This window comes from Acipenser ruthenus, chromosome 10 (assembly GCF_902713425.1).
Source record: "Acipenser ruthenus chromosome 10, fAciRut3.2 maternal haplotype, whole genome shotgun sequence".
Classification (NCBI taxonomy): Eukaryota; Metazoa; Chordata; class Actinopteri; order Acipenseriformes; family Acipenseridae; genus Acipenser; species Acipenser ruthenus.
The window spans coordinates 25,685,316-25,708,970 of NC_081198.1; the positions used below are offsets into that span (position 1 = coordinate 25,685,316).

Genomic DNA, 23,655 nt, shown 5'->3' on the forward strand with positions numbered 1-23,655 from the left:
CAGCATGCTGCAGCTGCCATGCTCAGCGTTAGTGAAGTCCTGATCTGACAGCATGTAACACAGACAGCTCTTATGATTACACGTTACCGTTTATTTTTCAGTAAAAACAAGTTTAAATTGCAAAGAGTTTGTTCTGCTATTTACGGTATTAAATACACCACAGAAAGCACAGTCATATTTTTATAAAGACAATCAAGTAAGTTGCAGTACATTTATTAACTTCCCAAATTAATATTATTTTTTCTCAACAGTACACTTCCAAATTAGTCCCAATTATTTCTACGCATTCTGCTTTCACCTTAAAATGGTCAGTCTGAGAAATATATTTTGGTTTTCCCTGCAACAACTGACCCTGCTTTTGTACAAAACTCACGCTACATTACCGTTTTTCATAATGGTAACGTCTTAATTACAGTGCCTAGTTATTTGGCTTAAGCCATATTATCAGATCATCATCTAACTAGGCAATCTGCTGCGCAATTAAATCATCCTTAAACTACTGATGGTAAACAATGTACAAAACAAGTACCAAAGCTAAAGATTTAGGCACTCTACGTTATTTAGGCACTCTACGATTTGACTGGCAAAAGAGAACGTTGGTTTATTGAGTTCACAAGGAACACTTTTTTCAGCTTGTTACGGTAACCTTTTCACTTCCTTTTTGTTTAATTATTGAGCTTTTTGCTGCATTACAGCCCTTCATTAAAAGTATTTTCTTTGTTTTCAGGGCATTTGGTTAATCATATATATAACACACAAACCTTAAGTGTGTTTTTATTCTAGTTGTCCACTGTTATTGTGTAAAAATTTTGCTTAACATGAACAGTTGCAGTCAAGAAATTTAGAACAGTACTCACACACATTTGGTCACCATCACAACTGTTGCATGAGACAGTGGTTACCGTATTCTGCTGGTGTTAATACAGCACCACTCTGCACTTTCAAGCATTTGTATATTAGCAGACAAGGGCTCAGCTGATGTCCAATCATGCCTTTTTTCCTAAAAGCGTAGATCCTCTCTATACCTGAACCCCCAATATGGGTACATATTTTTCACCACATCATAACAAAAGGAATACACTTTTTTGCTGCATATGTATAGCTATTATGGAATATATCTTACAGTGCGATAATAGGACAAAAACTGGACTGAATGATAATACCATAAAATTAATACTAATTTAATAAAATTAGCCAGCATGAATATCATTTTAGGCGGTGGATCGTGTGCTTCTAGTTCTACAATGTATTTGTGATGGTTCTGACATTTAGACACAGGCATTTACATTTTGATTCTATGTGACTTCCACCTATAGCCCTAACTAGAACCTGATTAAGGTTTCCACCCACCCCCTGAGTGGTTTAAATCCTTTCTGGTCTTCCTAAGGGATTATTTCTATGCTCCATGCCAGAATCTCTGTAAAGCTCAGGTAGCACAGAATAAACTGGGGCGCTAGCTAGTTAACAGAATTGTGTGATTTATTGTTTTCAATGTTCACACCGCCTCCACTATAACCCCAACTTTAATAACATCTCATATTACATTCAGAATTGCAAAGTAGCCCGTGTCTTTACTTACGCAATGATGGTTTTAATCACAATGTCCTTTATTTTCTCCCATATCGCATTTGTGCTGACTCCCTTTTGGCTGAGATAATTCCACAGTGCTTTCAAAGCCCTAAATGCACAAACAAATGAATGAATAAATGAATGGATACAGTAAATGGCCTCAACAGTATTTCATTTTAGGACACAGTGAAAACAAACAAACAGTTAATTTAGTAACCTGTGCACAAACCCTCAGACCATTAAGACCCAAAGCTGCGTTCAAATTTTTTTTAGATATATTATTCAGAGATGGGTCCCTTTCTCACCATTTATGACCCTGACAGGCTTTCTCATCACTGTTTGGTTTGTATTCTGAATTCTTCTTATTCACACTGTAGTTGGTTAAGTGCATAAACTTGTTGCTCAGGCTTCTCATTGAAGTGGAGTACCTATAAAAAGAAACCCAATAAATAAAAGTCCAAAAAACAACCAAATTCTTTGAATTAAAGCATACATTGTATACATTGATGTTTTCAAAAATCGACAGATTGGTTTTTAAAGGTGCAAAATAAAAGTACCACTAGTTAAAATACAATCCACATTTCCGAAGGATCCAAAAGCACTAAATAAAACAATTAAACCATTAAATGAAATACAGTCTAATACAAAAATGTTATAAAATTGGAATTAAATTAAAAATAGTTTAATTGTAAAATTAGAAAAAACTAAGATAAAATCTTAAATAAATACATACATAAAATAATAAATGCTTAGGTTAAAAAAGCAAATTTATAAAAATGTGTTTTTAATCTAGCGTCCCCCTCGATGTGCGGTATTGACAGCAGGAGAAAAGAGGAAGTCTGCCATCTTGGGGGAAGTGCATTACCTGCAAGGGGTCTGAACATTTTAAAATAGCTTTCTATAAATTACCGCATATATGTCTGTAAACAGGTATTTTACATTGGCTTTTCTACTCTCCTTAAATGCAACTGATACCTGTTAATCCATTTGTTTATCTCAGTCACAACTGAGAAACACGTTAATAGTAAAATTGGTTTAATTTAGGTTTTTTTTTCTGTGAAACCACTAAATAGGCTTTTAAATCGTAAGTCTTACTTTTTAGTAGACACAGACTAGTCACGTGAGCAAAAGCATGCTGGACATTGGGAGGTGAATATCCAATGACAATGATGCCACGTGTCAGGTAGGAAGTATTAAAAAAAGTAGCCGTAAGTTCCAGACACCCGCTTCTTACTATCTGACCTGCACATTTTTGAAAAAGTTTAAACAATTAAGCAAAATTAAAAACGCTTGACACTTTACTAACGTTTAAACTCTAAACGATTTACACCCCTAGTCTGAGTTTAGCAATATTTCTCAGATGATAAAAATATGTTTTACTAATGTTCCTAATACGAGTCTCAAAAGGAAAGAAAAGGGTCAAATATGACACCCACATTTCTTATTTCTAGTTTTAATTCTGAAGGGAGACTGCTAATGTCCAGCCCAAGCCAATCAGCATTGTTCAGGTGGTTCTGTTCCCCAGTAGCATAATCTCAGTTTTATCCAACATTAAAAAATTCAGGAGACATCTAACACGACGTCGACAAGACAAGAAACTATAACAGGCCCAATAGAAGCATCACCTGGCTTTAAAAGACAAATATAGTATCATCTGCAAGTGGAAATACTACATGTCCGCAGATAATATCTCCCAAAGGAAGCATATATATGGAAATACTAAAACACCCTAAAACAGAGCCCTGCGGGACACCACAGACTACTTCAGACAATGGTGATTTCTCCTCCCCAATTGAGACAAATTGAAACCTAGAAAGATAAGACCTAAACCAAGATAAAACAACTCCAGACAATCCTACCAAACTTTGGATGCAATTCAATAAAACAGTGGTCCACAGTATCAAAAGACGACACTTAAATCCAACAGAATTAAAACTGACGGAGTGTCAGACCTAATCAACAAGTCATGTAATAGTCTGACAAGGGCTATCTCAGTGCTATGTGCAAAGCAAAATCCAGACTGACATTTTTCAAAAACACTGCTCAGTGATAGAAATGTGTGCAGCTGATTAGCCACAATTCTTTCTAGAACCTTCGCTAGAAATGGAAGATTGGAAATGGGCCTGTAGTTATTAAGGACTGTTGGGTCCAAGTTAGTTTTGTTAAGCAGAGGCTTTACCACAGCTACCTCAAGAGCTGAAGGAACTAACCCAGAAGAAAGTGAATTATTTATAACATTTAAAATGTGAGTATTAGTTGCACAAAATACTTAATTTAACAGCTTAGTAGGAAATGGATCAGCAATACATGTAGTAGGTCTAATAAGCATGACTAGATCTATTTGATCTTGTAAAGTAATCAAGGAACAAGAATGAAAGGTAACCCTAATGGGTCTGTTGGGTACAATTAGGGATGAGTCCTCCATCACAGGTGACAACTGAAGAATCTGATTTCTGAGGTCTAGAATTCTATTCTGGAAATAATTTGTAGGTTCTGATTTCTTCGATCTGCATTACAGTTTGCGACCCTCACAAAATGATGTGCTTCAAACAGGAAGCCTGCTATAAGATGAAGGATCCTTGCTCCGTCAGTGTTAGCAATAGCTGCAACTCTTGCTTTATGAAAATAAACATTTCACATAGAATGTATGAACTATTCTAAATATTTTTGTTTCTTAATGATGTATATTTCAGATAGGGATTTATGAAACAGAGCACAATTCAGATTTTTTCTTTTCAGTTTCTGATAAATGCACAAATTATATAAAGTAGAATTCAACAATGCAACCAGCTCTTGACTTCTCATGGATGCATCCGCACTTGTCAAATGCATACTGAGCTGAATAGAAACCAGCTACTAAAAGTAATTTAAACAAGTGGATTCAAAACAGACTTCTGAAATACATACTTGCAACTGGCAAAACGGACCAAGCCATCTGTAAACATGTAGATTCGCAGAGGATCGTAAGATGTGACGTAAACATATATCCTGAGGTCAAATTTGCATCCATTGATGAGGTAGGGTTTATTAAGATATCTGTAACACAAAAACAGGCATGTCACTAACATACTCTCCCCATGCCACAAATGCAGATACAAGATTAGAGCTACAGTTGCATGCAAATGTATTAGCCCCCTACGCTGAATATAAGATCATTCAAGAAAACATGTTAAATACAAGCATTTAGCCAGAAAAATTGGTTATATTTCCAAACATCTGTTAAAGAATGTTTTGGCAACACAGCAGATGGTCAAGACAAAGTTACTATTTTAAATTACTATTTAAAATGTAAATAACATTATGTATGTGCCCAATGAGCTATTGATGTAAAACTTAAGACTGCTGCGTTTTCATTATGCATCAGTATATATGTGTGTGTATAATTATATTATATTATATATATATGTATATACAGCTCTTGAAAAAATTAAGAGACCACTGCAAAATTATCAGTTTCTCTGGTTTTACTATTTATAGATATGTGTTTGGGTAAAATGAACATTTTTGTTTTATTCTATAAACTACTGACAACATTTCTCCCAAATTCCAAATAAAAATATTGTCATTTAGAGCATTTATTTGCAGAAAATGACAACTGGTCAAAATAACAAAAAAGATGCAGTGTTGTCAGACCTCGAATAATGCAAAGAAAATAAGTTCATATTCATTTTTAAACAACACAATACTAATGTTTTAACTTAGGAAGAGTTCAGAAATCAATATTTGGTGGAATAACCCTGATCTTCAAGCACAGCTTTCATGTGTCTTGGCATGCTCTCCACCAGTCTTTCACATTGATGTTGGGTGACTTTATGCCACTCCTGGCGCAAAAATTCAAGCAGCTCGGCTTTGTTTGATGGCTTGTGACCATCCATCTTCCTCTTGATCACATTCCAGAGGTTTTCCATGGGGTTCAGGTCTGGAGATTGGGCTGGCCATGACAGGGTCTTGATCTGGTGGTACTCCATCCACACCTTGATTGACCTGGTTGTGTGGCATGGAGCACTGTCCTGCTGGAAAAACCAATCCTCAGAGTTGGGGAACATTGTCAGAGCAGAAGGAAGCAAGTTTTCTTCCAGGACAACCTTGTACTTGGCTTGATTCATGCGTCCTTCACAAAGACAAATCTGCCCGATTCCAGCCTTGCTGAAGCACCCCCAGATGAGTCAAATTTTCAGCTTTGCCCAACACCTGGTCGTCTAATGATTAGACGGAGACCTGGAGAGGCCTACAAGCCACAGTGTCTCGCACCCACTATGAAATGTGGTGGAGGATCGGTGATGATCTGGGGGTGCTTCAGCAAGGCTGGAATCGGGCAGCTTTGGCATGAATCAAGCCAAGTACAAGGTTGTCCTGGAAAAAAACTTGCTTCCTTCTGCTCTGACAATGTTCCCCAACTCTGAGGATTGGTTTTTCCAGCAGGAAATGATCCATGCCAAAACAAACAGCCAGGTCAATCAAGGTGTGGATGGAGGACCACCAGATCAAGACCCTGTCATGGCCAGCCCAATCTCCAGACCTGAACCCCATCGAAAACCTCTGGAATGTGATCAAGAGGAAGATGGATGGTCACAAGCCATCAAACAAAGCCAAGCTGCTTGAATTTTTGCGCCAGTGGCATAAAGTCACCCAACATCAATGTGAAAGACTGGTGGAGAGCATGCCAAGACGCATGAAAGCTGTGCTTGAAAATCAGGGTTATTCCACCAAATATTGATTTCTGAACTCTTCCTAAGTTAAAACATTAGTATTGTGTTGTTTAAACATGAATATGAACTTATTTTCTTTGCATTATTCGAGGTCTGACAACACTGCATCTTTTTTGTTATTTTGACCAATTGTCATTTTACGCAAATAAATGCTCTAAATGACAATATTTTTATTTGGAATTTGGGAGAAATGTTGTCAGTAGTTTATAGAATAAAACAAAAATGTTCATTTTACCCAAACACATATCTATAAATAGTAAAACCAGAGAAACTGATAATTTTGCAGTGGTCTCTTAATTTTTTCCAGAGTTGTATATTATATATATATATATATATATATAAAATCTGTTTTTTAAATGGTAGGATTGTGGTAGTTGGGTGTTGTTTTTCTGCTATGTTTCTGCTTTGAGATACTGTGTGTAAAAACCGCTATAAAAATGTAAATAAATAAAAAGAGGCTCAGTTTAAATTAAATTTTAGGTTCCAGCACTAAAAACCTACAGTTTAGAATTTATACTTAAAATACAAACACCCGGGGGTTCCCGAGTGGCGCATCCAGTAATGGCACTCCGCGTGGAGTGCAGGATGTGCTCTATAGGCTGGACGTCGCGAGTTCGAGTCCAGGCGATTCCATTGCCGACCGTGGACGGGAGTGCCCAGGGGGCGGCGCACAATTGGCCAAGCGTCGCCCGGGGGGAGGGAGGTTTAGGTCGGCCAGGGTGTCCTCGGCTCACCGCGCACCAACAACCCCTGTAGTCTGGCAGGGCGCCTGCGGGCTTGCCTGTAAGCTGCCTGAGAGCTGCGTTGTCCTCCGACGCTGTAGCTCTTGGCTGACTGCATGGTGAGTGCGCAGTGTGAAAAAAGCGGTCGGCTGACGGCACACGCTTCGGAGGACAGCATGCGTTCGTCTTTGCCCTCCCGAGTCAGCGCAGGGGTGGTAGCGGTGATCTGAGCTTCAAATAATAATTGGCCATTCCAAATTGGGAGAAAATAATAAAAACATTTGGCAAAGACTAAATTTATTTAAAAAAAATCCAAACACCCATTTCAATTGATTTTTTTGTTTTTACTGGGTGCTCTGCCCTATTGCCTTGTTAGTTTTCTCACCTCATAAATGTAAATAAATAAAAATGGCATACTTTGCAATTAGTAAAATATGGCAACAGCCGCTTACACGGGCCTCTTAAGAGCGTTTTGTCCATCTTGTGGTAGAAGTACTGAAAGTGTTATTATCATAACCATGGTTCTTTTTGAAAGGGTTTACCATGTAAACGGCCCGCTTTCGCAGCACAGCTGCTACCTCCTGAGGTCACCTGAGCGGCAGCTTGTGGGTCTGTGACCAGTTTAAAATAGCAATGTAACCAGTTTGAACAGTAGTGTAACCAGTAGTGTAACCAGTTTGAAAAGTAGTGAGCACCCAGGGTTCTGTGGTGTTGCTTCACCCGAGGCGCAGCCTGCGTCTGTTGCCTAGGCACAGGGTGATTGAAAGTACGCCTGCCTCCGTGGGTGCGGGCTGTTTCCAGATGGGTCCACGAGAAGTGGAAGCCACCTGCCGCGGCAGTTTCGTGTGAAATTGGGGCTTGGAGTGTCACTGTACTGTAGGCTGCAAAAATGCAGTAGCCCGCTGTACCAGGGGCATAAGCTCTTCCAATAAGAAAAGCTGCATCATCAGATGGGAACGCTATATCCTGTTCATGAGCCTCCTCAAAGGTGACAATACATAGCGCATCACCCCTAAGATCATAAGAAAGGTTACAAACGAGAGGAGGCCATTCGGCCCATCTTTCTCGTTTGGTTGTTAGTAGCTTATTGATCCCATAACTGACAGGAATACTTTGTCTGCGCTGGCTTTCCAGTTTCTGAAAGTTGTTTGTTTTACATTCTGTTTAGCAGCCTCTGTAGTAGTCATTACATATGTGATTCTGAAGCTAAATGGTGATTGATCATATTTTTTCAGAAAAAATCCAAACTCACATTGCAAGATGTGCAAAACTATTTACCTCCATCTGCATGTGAAGTTTCTTTGGGAAATTTCTTGACACAATCCTCAGCCGAAATATACTTTGCTTTTTTTGATTTGTCATCCATTTTTGGTATTTAACAATGCTGAAAACGAGATTTTACCAACTTAAACCTAAATCAATGCAACACTGACTTTGTCCCTCCTCCTACTGTACAGACAAGCCAGTACAGACGCACTGATAGGCTGATTTAAACATTGTTGTCATGTGAACAGTAAACAAGAAATTAACCGCGTTGGAGTTTTTATTTTTGTTGTTTTTTTTATTTATTTGCCTAAAGGGCCAATGCACACCGGACAGCAAAGGGATAAAAAAAATAAATAAATAAAAGCTCATCTACATAATTAAGATACGTAGTTTGCGACTCTTGATGTGTGCAATACTTCGTTAATTTAAATCAATAGGTTTATTTTATTTTTTTTACCTCCGTACTAGTTCAGTATGCATTGGCCTCTTAAGGTGGTGAATTTCGTGGTGCCCTCTCAATTTCCTGAATTTTGTGAAATCCGCAAAATTGCAAAACTAGGTAGATCCCTAGTGATAAGTATTACATGTGACAGAGATGCCTTCACTGAAAAATGTATCAGCCTATATTTAGTAGTAGTAATAATAATAATAATAATAATAATAATAAATACATTATTTTTATTTATAATTATTATTATAATTTATTATTATTATTATTAATAATATAATAATAATAATAATAATAATAATAATAATAATACTGAAACAGGCAGACAGTCTTCCCAACGACAGCGTGTGGAAGCGACATCATGGAAGAAGTACAGTCGTGGACAAGTACAACGCAGTTAGAAGCAGTTTGCAAGCAGGTTGACAGCTGCATAAGCTAAACTAAACTTCCAAAAAAAAATTTAAAAAAAAAAAAAAAGGTCTTCAAGCCAGTAATCTGTGACAACTGCATGATGTGGGAAACCCGAGAAAACCCAGCAGAACTCAACCAAGTGTGTGTAAAGCGCCTCACGATCCAGGACTTGCTTCAGCGATTAAGCCTGCTAGAAAAGGAGCTGGAGGAAATGAGACAGCAACAGGAGCTTGAGGAGCTGACACACCCACAATTCATGTAAGTCTGCACCCCTAGCAGACTGAAAGCCACCAGGGAGATGGAAGAGAGTCAAAACAGCTGGGTTCAGATAGGCAGAAGCAGGGAAAAAAAGAAACTTCGTCAAACACAACCACCCGAAATCCAGACATCCAACACATTTGAGCCACTTCAACATTTAGATGACCAAAACCAACATCAAGAGAATGAAAGAAACAAAATCCAGGACCCTGTAAACAGTGCTGGCCAGGCAGCAAAAAGAAGGGAGGTCATGATTGTTGGGGACTCCATATTGAGAAACACAGCAAGTTCAGTTCGCAGTTTGGACCCCCTTACTACAACAGTGTGCTGCCTTCCAGGAGCCTCTGTCAAGCACATCACTGAGAACGTGGACAGGCTCCTAGAACGAACAGGAGACGACCCGGTAGTAGTCATGCACATCGGTACAAACAACATTGGGAGAGGCAGACCAAGATCCCTGCAAAACAAATTCAGAGAGCTAGGAAGGAAATTAAAAGACAAGACCAAAACTGTGGTATTTTCTGGGATACTGCCGGCGCCTTGCAAAGGACCATATGGACAGATGGAAATACAAAATCAAAATGCATGGCTGAAATCATGGTGCACACAGGAAGGCTTCACCTTTCTTGAACATTGGAGCACATTCTACAACAAGGACTATCTATATAGGTGGGACGGACTGCACTTAAACAGAAAGGGAACCAATCTACTTGGAGAAAGAATCCTTGAGGAGGTCCAGAAGCATTTAAAAACTAGAAAGGAAGGGGGGAGAAAACAAAAAAACAGAAGGGAGACCACATCAAAACAAGGGCAACAACTCAGGTAAGACAACTATTAAAATGTATTTATCTTAATGCTAGAAGTCAGAAACAAAATGTTAGAACTTGAAGCTACTGCACTAACAAGTAACTACGATGTGATAGGTGTTACAGAAACTTGGTTGTCTGAGAGTGATGGAGACGAATATAATATTAGTGGGTACACACTGTATAGGAAAGACAGGCAGGACAGAAGAGGCGGCGGGGTAGTGCTATACATAAGAAATAGTCTTGAAGCCCAGGTGTTAAATCAGGACAAAGAAAACAATGCAGAATCAATATGGGTCAGAATAATGGACACAAATTCAAAGGGCATAATAATAGGAGCATGCTATAGACCGCCAAATTCAGACGCTGAGCAAAATAATCTGTTATACAATGACATTCAAAATGCATGTAGAAAAGGAGAAGCCATACTAATGGGGGATTTCAACTTCCCCCATATAAAATGGGAAAACCCGATGGGGGGCACGACGGACGAAATTGAAATGGTGGAAATGACAAATGACTGCTTCCTAATGCAAATTTGTCAAGGCACCGACTAGAAGGGAGGCATGCCTTAATTTAGTCTTTTCAAATAATGAGGACAGAATAACTAAAACAGAGGTCAGAGAGCCATTGGCAAACTCAGACCACAACATGGTCTCATTTGAAGTATTTTTTAAAACCCCAAAAGTAATGACTAAAGCTAAGGTTTACAATTTTAGAAAAGCAAACTATGAAGGTACGAAACAGAGACTAACAGAAGTAGATTGGAGTATAGAACATCCACAGAAAAAGGATGGCTGTTTTTTAAAAATGTAGTATTAGATGCACAAAACAATTGCATCCCAAAAGTAGACAAATCTAAATCTAAAACAAAATGGCCAAAAATGATTTAATAGATCAATTAAAAAAAAAATATTCAGCGAAAAAAGGCACTTTACAGAGCATTTAAAAGGGACCAAAAACAAAGTACACAGAAAGAGTACTTGGAACTGCAAACACAAGTCAAAAAGGAAGTTAGAAAGGCCAAGAGAGAGATAGAAATCAATATTGCTAAGGGGGCTAAAACCAATTCCAAAATGTTTTTCCAATATTATAACAGCAAGAGAACATTCAAAGAGGAGGTTAAATGTCTAAGAGACACAAATGGCAAAATCATAGATGAAGAAAAAAAAAAATATATTAAATGATTATTTTTCACAGGTTTTTACAAAGGAGGACACGGACAACATGCATGAAAACTATAATAAGATCCAAAATGGAAAATTACCTATATGGTAACAATATCCTGGGAGACAGTCAGCATGGTTTTAGGAAAGGGAGATCGTGTCTAAATAACCTGCTTGACTTTTTTGAGGATGCAACATTGAAAATGGATAATTGCAAAGCATACAACATGGTTTATTTAGATTTCCAGAAAGCTTTTGACAAAGTCCCGCATAAAAGATTAATTCTCAAACTGAACGCAGTAGAGCTTCAAGGAAATGCATGCACATAGATTAGGGAGTGGTTAACAGGTAGAAAACAGAAAGTACTGATTAGAGGAGAAACCTCAAAATGGAGTGAGGTAACCAGTGGTGTACCATAGGGATCAGTATTAGGTCCTCTGCTATTCCTAATCTACATTAATGTTTTAGATTCTGGTATAGTAAGCAAACTCGTTAAATTTGCATACGACACAAAAATAGGAGGAGTGGAAAACACTGTTGCAGCAGCAAAGGTCATTCAAAATGATCTAGACAGCATTCAGAACTGGGCAGACACATGGCAAATGAAATTTAATAGAGAAAAGTGTAAAGTATTGTATGCAGGAAATAGAAATGTGCATTATAAATATCATATGGGAGATAGTGAAATTGAAGAAGGGAACTATGAAAAAGACCTAGGAGTTTATGTTGACTCAGAAATGTCTTCATCTAGACAATGTGGGGAAGCTATAAAAAAGGCCAATAAGATGCTTGGATATATTGTAAGAAGTGTTGAAATTAAATCAAGGGAAGTAATGTTAAAACTTTACAATGCATTAGTAAGACCCCACCTAGAATATTGTGTTCAGTTCTGGTCACCTCGTTACAAAAAAGGATATTGCTGCTCTAGAAAGAGTGCAAAGAAGAGCAACCAGAATTATCCTGGGTTTAAAAGGCATGTCGTATGCAGACAGGCTAAAAGAATTGAATCTATTCAGTCTTGAACAAAGAAGACTACGCGGCGATCTGATTCAAACATTCAAAATCCTAAAAGGTATAGACAATGTCGACCCAGGGGACTTCTTTGACCTGAAAAAAGAAACAAGGACCAGGGGTCACAAATGGAGATTAGATAAAGGGGCATTCAGAACAGAAAATAGGAGGCACTTTTTTACACTGAGAATTGTGAGGGTCTGGAACCAACTCCCCAGTAATGTTGTTGAAGTTGACACCCTGGGATCCTTCAAGAAGCTGCTTGATGAGATTCTGGGATCAATAAGCTACTAACAACCAAATGAGGAAGATGGGCTGAATGGCCTCCTCTCGTTTGTAAACTTTCTTATGTTCTTATGTAGTAATAATAATAATAATAATAATAATAATAATAATAATAATAAAATAATAAAGACCTAAAAATACGGTTTTAGCAAAGTCCAATTCTCTTTGATTACAGTAGAAGTACAAATATTTATTATTATTTTACTGATCGGAACAATAAAGCATTAGAAGCTACAGTATACTGAACATATCTCATGCCACAAACAATCTGAAATATTATGCTATTTGAATGTTTTTGATTAAAGTCAGGATTTGGAAAATTTTACGTTGAAGGTTGTTTATTGGTCCAAATTTACTGTACTGTATTCTGTTTGATATAGTTAAGTTTCCTGTATGATCAAATTCTAACGTGTAGTATTTTGTTTTTGAAGACAGCCTTCTACAGTGACCTATTTTCAGAGTGTGACACCTGCTGGTACAACACTGTATTTCAGTAGTAATCTGTGACAAACCAGTTTTTAGTCAGATAACTGGTCTCCAGTGTGCAGAAGATGCAGGACAGGTTAACTAAACTGCCATGGCAACCACTGTATGTTCCAGAAGTCCTATCTATACAATAAATGTTCGACACAATGTTAATAAAACAGATTAATAGACTTAAATGTTCTAAAAGTGCACAGAGAACGGTTATGAAAAACTATTTCTAAACTGATCAGATGTTATTAAAGTAGAACTGTTGAAAAAAAAAAAATTCTCACCATGATTTTCATAAAAACAATTCTACAGTGACTGAGTGTATATGTAAGCTAGTGAAACTAAATGCTATTCCAATGTGATGTTTTGTCATTTTGTATTCCTGCTGATCACGCTGTTCAGATTCACTAGTTGGAGATACGTGCAGTATGTCAGATGTCACACTGCCTACTTTTGCACGAGAAGAGGTCTCCTCCTTGGCAGCTGGTTCCACTTGTGAATAACCTGGATCCCGATCCCTCTGGCTGATGCTGGCTACAAAATAAAAACTATAATTACATTCCAAGTAAATCTGTCACGGTTAGAAAATCAAATACAATATATCTTTATCAAACAAATAATTCTTTCAAATGCCAATTGTGAAGTGAGGAATGCTCATCTAGTAAAAGCAATCGCAACAGCACACCAATCCCTATATTGTTGTTCAATACAAAAAACTATATACCACAACTCACTCAAGAATTGGGACACTTTATATGGGCTTGGTTGAGATGGCAGCCTATTATTGCTACAACAGCATGTTAACCAAAAAATGTATAATCATGTAAAAGGATATCAAGAATCATAATATTTTAATATTGGTTATGCTAATTAAAAAAAAAAAAAAAAAAAAAAGTGTGTACATCACCTAACCTTTTGATTTAATTGCTTTGCACAATATAAAACGCATGTTAACATTCAAACATACTGTAATATCTAAAACAAATGATTGTTGTAATCTTTAAACCCTAGGCTTTTATATATTGGATCTGTCTTCATGCAGCTGTGTCGTCTGCTTAATAAAAATCTATGACTGATACTGTATGGAGGGATAGGACCTGCAAATAATTTAGAAAAACGTTTTTTGTCATGCATGTCCCATTGCTTAACCCCAGTAGCATGCCCAAGTCCAATTATCCGTTCACTTATTTATGTTAACCATATACTGGAATGGTGAAATACAGTGGTAGCCGAAGCCAGCTATAAAAATGGTAAAATATGCAATAAAACTGACGTCAATGCTATATGCAGTTGAATTAACCTGTCCTGCATTTTCTGCATGCTACAAGATGTTATCAGACTAGAAACTGATTTGTCAAAGATAACTACTGAAATAGTGTTTCACCAGCAGGTGTCACACTCTGAAGCTCATGAATACCAGAAGCGCAGTACTTACATTGAGTTTGTCATTTTATACTGAACTGCAGGATTGCGGTAACAGCTCAAATATGCCGAAGCCTGTAGTGTATCAAGTTAAGCAATGCTTTTGCTGGAGAGATGGATAAATGCAGCATGCTACAGCCCAAATGAAAACAGCTCTGGTGATATAATATAAATGAACCATAGAGGCCGAGTCAGTGGGTGCTCTGGTGCTAGAGCATGCACAGGAAAAAATAGGAGATGAGGAGCATCCGGCAGGAATTAACATGAGTTACACGACAATCTATTACCCAATAGTAAAAATAATGTGTTAATGTGTACGCACACCAACAGTAAGGAGAGCAAATAAAAAAAAAAAGAGCTTCATCTGAGGTTTCATTTGTGTTTGTATTTTTGCAACCTACAGTAGTTGTAAATACACGTACACCTGTGTGCACGTTTAAGATGGAGAAGTCATGAATGGGTTTCTTGTCAAATAAATAAGCGCTGACAATAATGTATATAGTAAAGTGCTAAAAGAAGGAAGCCAAACTTGTTTTAACATTTAAATTCCCTTTCTAATTTCACATTATGATGAAAATTATTATTATTTATTTCTTAGCAGACGCCCTTATCCAGGGCGACTTATAAAGACATACTAAATGCTAAGCAGAACAATGCAGTAACTAACAAGAAAAAGCAAGACACTTGGAAAGGAGTTATTTTTTAACTCTGGACTGCAATTCAATATGTAACATATATAACATATATAGGAGGCTGTGTGGTCCAGTGGTTAAAGAAAAGGGCTTGTAACCAGGAAGTCCCCGGTTCGAATCCCACCTCAGCCACTGACTCATTGTGTGACCCTGAGCAAGTCACTTAACCTCCTTGTGCTCTGTCTTTCGGGTGAGACGTAATTGTAAGTGACTCTGCAGCTGATGCATGGTTCACACACCCTAGTCTCTGTAAGTCGCCTTGGATAAAGGCGTCTGCTAAATAAACAAATATTATTATTATTATTATTATTATTATTATTATTATTATTATTATTATTATTATTATTATTAATAATAATAACATCTACTGTTGACTTTCTGTGAATGGTGGAGTAACGTCAACATTTGCACTGACAATTAAAGTACAACCAGGTATGTTCCTTGTTTTCAATTATTTACAGGTTATTGAATAAACAAAGTAACTTGACTTCGATTAAGCATTATGCTATTGTTGCTTAAATTGGAAGAGATACGCGCTGTGTTGGACATATTCCCTGAATAAGAGAATACATGAACGTGTATTAATGATATAACTGGACTAATTAATGAAACTGCTGTGTCTTAAGAAAAAAGCAAACTGCTGTGTCTTAAGAAAAAGGGCCCCTTGGTTCCTGGCAAGAATACTGAACTGAATATGACCAGGTGTAGGAGGGGGGCATCTGGACTCGGTGAGGCTGAAAGGACAGTGAAGAGACCGCAAAACTGCAAACACAAGCGGTTTGGTGCAAGGAAGACATAATATATAGATGTCAACAAGTCCCAACTGCAACAAGCAGCTGCTGGACGAAAGGAAGCAGACAAAGGACATATCTCGAAGAGTCGGGAGTTAAAAAGGCAAGATACACAAATGATCTCATGAAAGTGGCTACTCAGCAGAGTGAAAAGACTATAAATATCTAAGCAAAACTAATCATTTTGCACTCCACATCGAATGCTAAACAAGGTGCTGTCACTCTGTTAAGCAAAGCTGCAACTCCGGGACTCTGCCTAAAAACAGAATCAAGACAGGACTCCGCCTGAAAACAGACCCAAGACGAGAAAGCAAGCTGCAAGCGAGTCAAAAATCACAAGCAACGAGACTGAGGCCTGGCTGAAGGACTGCCGTAAAACTTAGAGACGGTTATCAGACAAACCAGTCTGGGTCTGCTGTACACCTAAAACCACAGTATCCAAAAGAAACTGTGCCCTGCTACCCGTGTAGCTAAAAGATTCAGCGAAGAGGACAGAGCGGACGGGCGTTGTTGTGGATCCTATACAGAGGACTGAAGACTTTGTTGCAACTGTTTGTTGATTCTATCGAGAATTGAAAGCTTTGTTGCCGAGTTTGATCCAATGTAGGATTGAAGACTTTGCTGCGGAGAGGAGTTTTTTTTGTACTGGACACTTCAACAGATCGAGTTTCCAAAACAGCGGACCAAGTGTAAGCTTCAAGGAACTCCAGTGGTTAAAGACAAGGGCTTTGTAACTATGAGGTCCCCGGTTCAAATCCCACCTCAGCCACTGGCTCATTGTGTGACCCTGAGCAAGTCACTTAACCTCCTTGTGCTCCGGCTTTCGGGCGAGACGTAATTGTAAGTGACTCTGCAGATGATGCATAGTTCACATACCCTAGTCTCTAAGTCGCCTTGGATAAAGGCGTCTGCTAAATAACCAAATAAAAATAATAATAATAAACAATAACACATCAATTAAATATTGTTAGTAAGAACTAAATCAACCCAGATAAACATCAAATGATCAATTATTAAACTGTTCCTACAGCTGTGACGTTGCTGCTCAACTGTGTCTTGGTACAATTTTCATTGAGTTCTGTATTTTAATTCGGTAAACAAAAAGGAAACCTGTGCCTAAGGAAATAGAGTACTGAACGAAGATATCTCGTCTTGGACATTGTTTGTACACTTTGTGAACCTGGCTAAACTTTACCGGCTTACACTGTTATGATGTCTGCCTGTAGTACACATAGGCATTTGCCTTGTATTCTTGGAAGTGCAAGAGCAGTGCTAGAGTTTGGGTAATCGAATACACAAGAATGTTGGACCCCGTGCACTTGAATATGAAACTATTCGAAATTCCCATGCCTACCTGACATTGCTTTTTTATAATGCCCCTGAGATTAATAAAGCAACTACTAGGTAGTATAACAAATCCCTCACATATCCGATGGACCCCTGGAGCCGATTAAATCAGATATGACAGGCTCTACTGTAGTTTACTTATTTGTTTTGTCCTGTAGAACTGCAGTGCATTTACATTTCGGAAGCCTCCATTATCTTGCATTTTACATTTTTACCCCCGATCTGCCGAAGAAGCAATGGACACATTTGGTTGTTAGTAGCTTATTGACCCCATAATCTCATCAAGCAGCTTCTTGAAGGATCCCAGGGTGTCGTCTTCAACAACATTACTGGGAAGTTGGTTCCAGACCCTCACAATTCTCTGTATAAAAAAGTGCCTCCTATTTTGTGTTCTGAATGCCCCTTTATCTAATCTCCATTTGTGACCCCTGGTCCGTGTTTCTTTTTTCAGGTCAAAAAAGTCCCCTGGGTCGACACTGTCAATACCTTTTAGAATTTTGAATGTTGAATCAGATCACCACATAGTCTTCTTTGTTCAAGACTGAACACATTCAATTCTTTAGCCTGTCTGCATACGACATGCCTTTTAAACCCAGGATAATTCTGGTTGCTCTTCTTTGCACTCTTTCTAGAGCAGCAATATCCTTTTTGTAACGAGGTGACCAGAACTGAACACAATATTCTAGGTGGGGTCTTACTAATGCATTGTAAAGTTTTAACATTACTTCCCTTGATTTAAATTCAACACTTCTCACAATATATCCGAGCATCTTATTGGCCTTTTTTATAGCTTCCCCACATTGTCTAGATGAAGACATTTCCGAGTCAACATAAACTCCTAGGTCTTTTTCATAGATTCCTTCTTCAATTTCACTATCTCCCATAATATATTTATAATGCACATTTTTGTTGCCTGCGTGCAGTACCTTACACTTTTCTCTATAAAATGTCATTTGCCATGTGTCTGCCCAGTTCTGAATGCTGTCTAGATCATTTTGAATGACCTTTGCTGCTGCAACAGTGTTTGCCACTACTCCTATTTTTGTGTCGTCTGCAAATTTAACAAGTTTGCTTCCTATACCAGAATCTAAATCATTAATGTAGATTAGGAATAGCAGAGGACCTAATACAGTGGTACACCACTGGTTACTCACTCCATTTTGAGGTTTCTCCTCTAATCAGTACTTTCTGTTTTCTACATGATAACCACTCCCTAATCCATGTGCATGCATTTCCTTGAATCCCTACTGCGTTCAGTTTGAGAATTAATCTTTTATGCAGAACTTTGTCAAAAGCTTTCTGGAAATCTAAAAAAAAATATCTAAATTAAAAATAAATCACTGAACTACTGTATTTTCATTGGACACAGGTTATGACCAAAGTGCTTAACATATACAGTATGACTTTGACTTTCCACACCCCGATTGCATAGCAAGATCTGTGCCACTGCCATCTAAAGACTATATAAACTGTCATGCTTTCGATTATCGTTGGACTTCAGTGCATGTTCAACTCTCTGAATTTCATTTTCGCACCTTTCATGCATATATTAAATACAAAATTAACAGGACTGTATAATAGTTTGATACAGCGTAGCCAACAAGATGCTTGGATATGTTGTGAAAAGTGTTGAATTTAAATCAAGGGAAGTAATGTTAAAACTTTACAATGCATTAGTAAGACCTCACCTAGAATATTGTGTTCAGTTCTGGTCACCTCATTACAAAAAGGATATTGCTGCTCTAGAAAGAGTGCAAAGAAGAGCGACCAGAATTATCCCAGGTTTAAAAGGCATGTCGTATGCAGACAGGCTCAAAGAATTTAATCTATTCAGTCTTGAACAAAGAAGACTACGCGGTGATCTGATTCAAGCATTCAAAATCCTAAAAAGGTATAGACAGACAATGTCGACCCAGGGGACTTTTTCGACCTGAAAAAAGAAACAAGGACCACGTGTCACAAATGGAGATTAGATAAAGGGGCATTCAGAACAGAAAATAGGAGGCACTTTTTTACACAGAGAATTGTGAGGGTCTGGAACCAACTTCCCGGTAATGTCGAAGCCGACACCCCGGGATCTTCAAGAAGCTGCTTGATGAGATTATGGGATCAATAAGCTACTGACAACCAAACGAGCAAGATGGGCCGAATGGCCTCCTCTCGTTTGTAAAATTTCCTATGTTCTTATTATAGTTGGAAGTGTACAAGTACTGTACCGGTAGCATAAATACATATGTAAAATATTATAATAAGGGTGCAGCAGATCATTTCAGATTCTTGCTGGAATGATCATATCCTGCGAGTGTGTTGTGGGGTATTTATACTAGTAAGCACTTTTTATACAACCTTTTATATGGATTTTAGTTCAACAATGAGCGTGAACAATCAATTGGTATCGGAGAATAACTAGCTGTGCTGACAAAATGCATTGTCTTTAAAGCTTAGTCCAAGTCCACAGTACTCCCTGCTGTTTAGTTTAATGTACATAGTCTCTGCGTATAGGAACACCTCTTAGGAGAACACTTCGCCTAAGGGAACATCCTTAGGGTGAAACTGATTTTTTTCCCCCCCATTGTAAATGATCCAGCTGAAAACAGGAACTTCGCTTAAAAAGAACACCTTCTTGGCACTGACAGCGATTCGTTCACAATGGATACAGTACTGTTTTGTAAAAAAGCGACTTGTCATCACAAGTGTCTTGAGGCACACTGATTGGTTTATTAAATCTTTCCAGAACCGTCATCATATCATTGAATTATTTTGTATTCTGATTTCCACGAGTGCATCTCATTGCTACAAAATGGCACATAAACAAACTGCAAAATGCGCCGTTTTTTCATTTGCTAAACAAAGTTGCAAATTGTTCGAGCTCCTGAAAAAACCTGAAAACAGACACAAGTCGCAGAGCAATTTGGTGTTTCCCGTTCTGGTGAGTCGCTTCACCATTCCGTTAAATAATGTGCATGTCTTGTATATCTGCTGCATTTTGTAACATGGGTAGGGGTGCTGTGTTAATTTAGTTTGACAGTTTGTTTATTAATATTAGTTTGTCTGTTACTTTATTATTATAGTTTAACATACATGTGCCTATTGTTTTGCTTTTACTTATTCAGTTCATTTGTTGATGAACGTGCACCATGACAAGTAATACATACTGTATTTATTTATTTATTGATTCGTATTGTGACTAACTCCGTCTTAGAGAACACTTTGGCAATAAGAAAACTTCGCTTGCTTCCCGAGGGGTGTTCTTAGACGGAGACTACTGTATTTTCTGCTCTCTTTTGCTATCTGGTGGCTGGACTGATGAAATGCTGCTGGTTCAATGGTAGTCAGATAAAAAGGGATTGCAAAGCTACCACATTTTTATGTTACTGCACTGTGACATTTTTGCGACAAGTGACTAGTTGGTTTTGGCTACCACTGTATGTCTTCTTGTTTTCAGGGATGTCCTATGCACAAGGGCATTAAGGAACTTAAAATAAAATACTCAAAAAATAAACTCAATACCGGTTTTACAATCCATTTCTGTTTGCTTCCAGCTTCTTCCCAGGACTTCTTCAGCAGCTTTATGTCTTGTGGCAGCACATATGACTGTGGGAAGAAATTAAACTCCCTTTTCCCAAAGCGAGCCTGCATTTTGGAGAGGTTACGCCATAGACGATCTTTCCGTCCAATCTGGAAGGAGCCTGGGAAGTGATTCAGCTGTAACAGAAAAAAAGAAAATTACTTTCGAATAATTTTACTATGAATCTTAAGTGCAAAGAATTAAAAACATGCCAGTAACATAAAAGGCCTGTCAAGGGATGGTTAACGAATATTTTGTTTTAACTTTTACAGCACAAAAGTACATATATACAATGACTACCCGAGGATAACGAATCAAATAGTTTCAGTGTCTTGTGCTGAAAAAAAATTCTTTAAATCACAGATCACATTAGAATACTAGTTTACTAGTCCATTGTTTTTTAGTGGAGTTACCTTTCTATACTACTAGAGTTTTTACATACAGGTCTGCTGTGTTGAAACGGTAGGAGAGTTACTTATATCATCTGCATTTTCCTAATAGTTCATTTCTGACCAGTTTGATATTCTGTCACAGTATGTGTGCCTGTGTGATTTATTGCTGTGACTCGTTACACAAATATAACACTTTGGTGTATCATAAAGATATGGCTATCCTGTACTATTGTTGAAATAAGTGTGTACACCCATAGAACTGATGTGTACAAATATGCACAAATAATTGAAAGGGTTTTAAGCATTTAACAAACAGGGAACCTTCTGATATTCCCTGATGGCCTTAAATCCTGGTGATTTCATGTGGTGTCCCCAGCAGCCCAGCCAGTCATGGTTTCCTGGAATTCAAATAAAATACAACCTTTTACATTGAAAGCAAGAACAGTTATAAACAAACACCAGCATGCACTTCCAAAATAACAACTGAAGGGAGATGACAGATATTGACTTACTTTGTGTGACTTTAAAGTGAGAACGTGCTATGGTGTGCCTCACCACATTAGGAGTCACTGAGCTCATCTTCCATCTTAGCAGCTTTCTCTGTTTCAACGGCAGCAACGCCACTGTACCAAGATAGGACAGTAGATCACTTAGAATTTTTTTTAAAGAGAAAGGTCACCTAGAAATCCTGACAGGGATTCTGAAATGTTTCTGTATTCTACAGTGCAAGAAGTAGGGCATGGTTTTCAAAGAATTTACACCTGTACTGTAAACACTTGGCGAACTGTCCAGAACCAAAATAAGTATTAACTGTCAAAAAAAAAAACCAAAACACTATCATAGAATACAGCTGTATACAACAATAAAACACTACCTCAAAGCTTGGGTCTACTTAATTGATTTGGCCACAGGTTAAAACAATGATGTAGTGATATTATTTATTTTTTCCTGGTCAACACTGATTTAAATAAATAAATAAATAAATAAATAGATAAATAAATAAATAGATAAATGAGAAAGCCATAATATACAGCTGTGAACCAAATAAGATAATAACTCAAACTGACTGACCTGAAATCTAAATATTTAAGGTTATTCATTTTATTTTTTTTCTAAAAAGAAGTGACAATTATAGAAACGGAGGAGATTAATTTAAAAGTTTTTTATTTTTCACTAATGCTGCTACGATTAAATCGAAAATTGATTTTTCGATTGATTCCATTCTTCAATAATATACATCAATATAAATACTGGACAATCGATTCAATAATTACATTTTTGTAACGTGCATAGTTAATAACATTATTTAAGTTTATCAACTAAACTGCACCGAACGCCCTGCCTTGCTAGTTACAGTATTTCTGCCAGACAAGCAGTGGGCGTGCTCCTCTTCTCCTGCTCGTGTTAACTAGCATCTGATTTGCTGGTCCCATCTTACCAGCGAATCAGTTTTGAAAATGCTTTGTAAGTACACCTTGTATCCAGAGCAGGACGACAGGCAAACAGCCTGTAAATAAATTGTGCACATTGAAGAAAACGGAATGTATATAGTTTGCGCTTCTTTGGAGTTTCAAAATGAACTGTTATATAATGAATATTTAACAATATTCAATGTTATTTCCCGCGTAATTCCTGCTCGCATTCAATTGTTGTGCACAAGCTTTTACTTAACTGCAATGATATTTAAATAATAACGTCGCGGGGAGAGGAATGAAGCGAAAATGTATGTGGCTGGTACAATCATTGATATTTATACAAACAATTATATTGTGTGCCCAGTTAATCGATTTGCTATTTTAAGCTTAACTGACAGCCCTAATTTACACATGATTTTACAATGCTTTACAACGTGGTGAGAATATGGTTTTCATGTAAATCATTTAGAATCTGCATCGCCAGGTTCAATCCGAGAGCTTTTATTCAACGTCTACATTTAACTTCCACAAACTACAAACACAGCACTGACCTTTTTCATCAGGAGTGCTAAAGTAGATTGTAGGAGGCTTCATGGAGAATAAACTTGGTACCAATGCAGGCTTCAAAACCCTGCTGTCGTTCAAGCAAGCCTGGGAGGAATCTTCCATGCAGCTCCTATACAAGTTAAGACATGTTACTGTTTGTTACTGTAATTTAAACAAAAATACAGAACATGTAAAAATATATCTATATAAAAGGTAATAATAATTACTACTAATAATAAGAATCTTTATTTTTATATAGTACCTTTCATAGTGGACCACCATCACAAAGCGCTTTACAAGATACAAGACTAGGGTGTGTGAACTATGCAACAGCTGCAGAGTCACTTACAACAACAA

General features: G+C 37.6%; 1 protein-coding gene across 4 annotated transcripts in view; it reads right to left on the reverse strand.

The window, feature by feature from the left end:
• ttll4 (tubulin tyrosine ligase-like family, member 4) overlaps positions 1–23,655 on the reverse strand; it is a 60,211-nt gene that overhangs the window by 21,079 nt on the left and 15,477 nt on the right. For all 4 annotated transcript variants that reach the window (XM_034003339.3, XM_034003366.3, XM_059031970.1 and 1 more), the window contains exons 5-12: positions 23,304–23,428; positions 21,850–21,960; positions 21,659–21,735; positions 20,888–21,082; positions 13,577–13,659; positions 4,477–4,605; positions 1,875–1,997; positions 1,580–1,678 (exon numbers count right to left, since the gene is read on the reverse strand). In XM_034003339.3, coding sequence (XP_033859230.2) covers positions 1,580–1,678; positions 1,875–1,997; positions 4,477–4,605; positions 13,577–13,659; positions 20,888–21,082; positions 21,659–21,735; positions 21,850–21,960; positions 23,304–23,428 — 942 coding nt within the window. The remainder of the gene's footprint in view (positions 1–1,579; positions 1,679–1,874; positions 1,998–4,476; positions 4,606–13,576; positions 13,660–20,887; positions 21,083–21,658; positions 21,736–21,849; positions 21,961–23,303; positions 23,429–23,655) is intronic.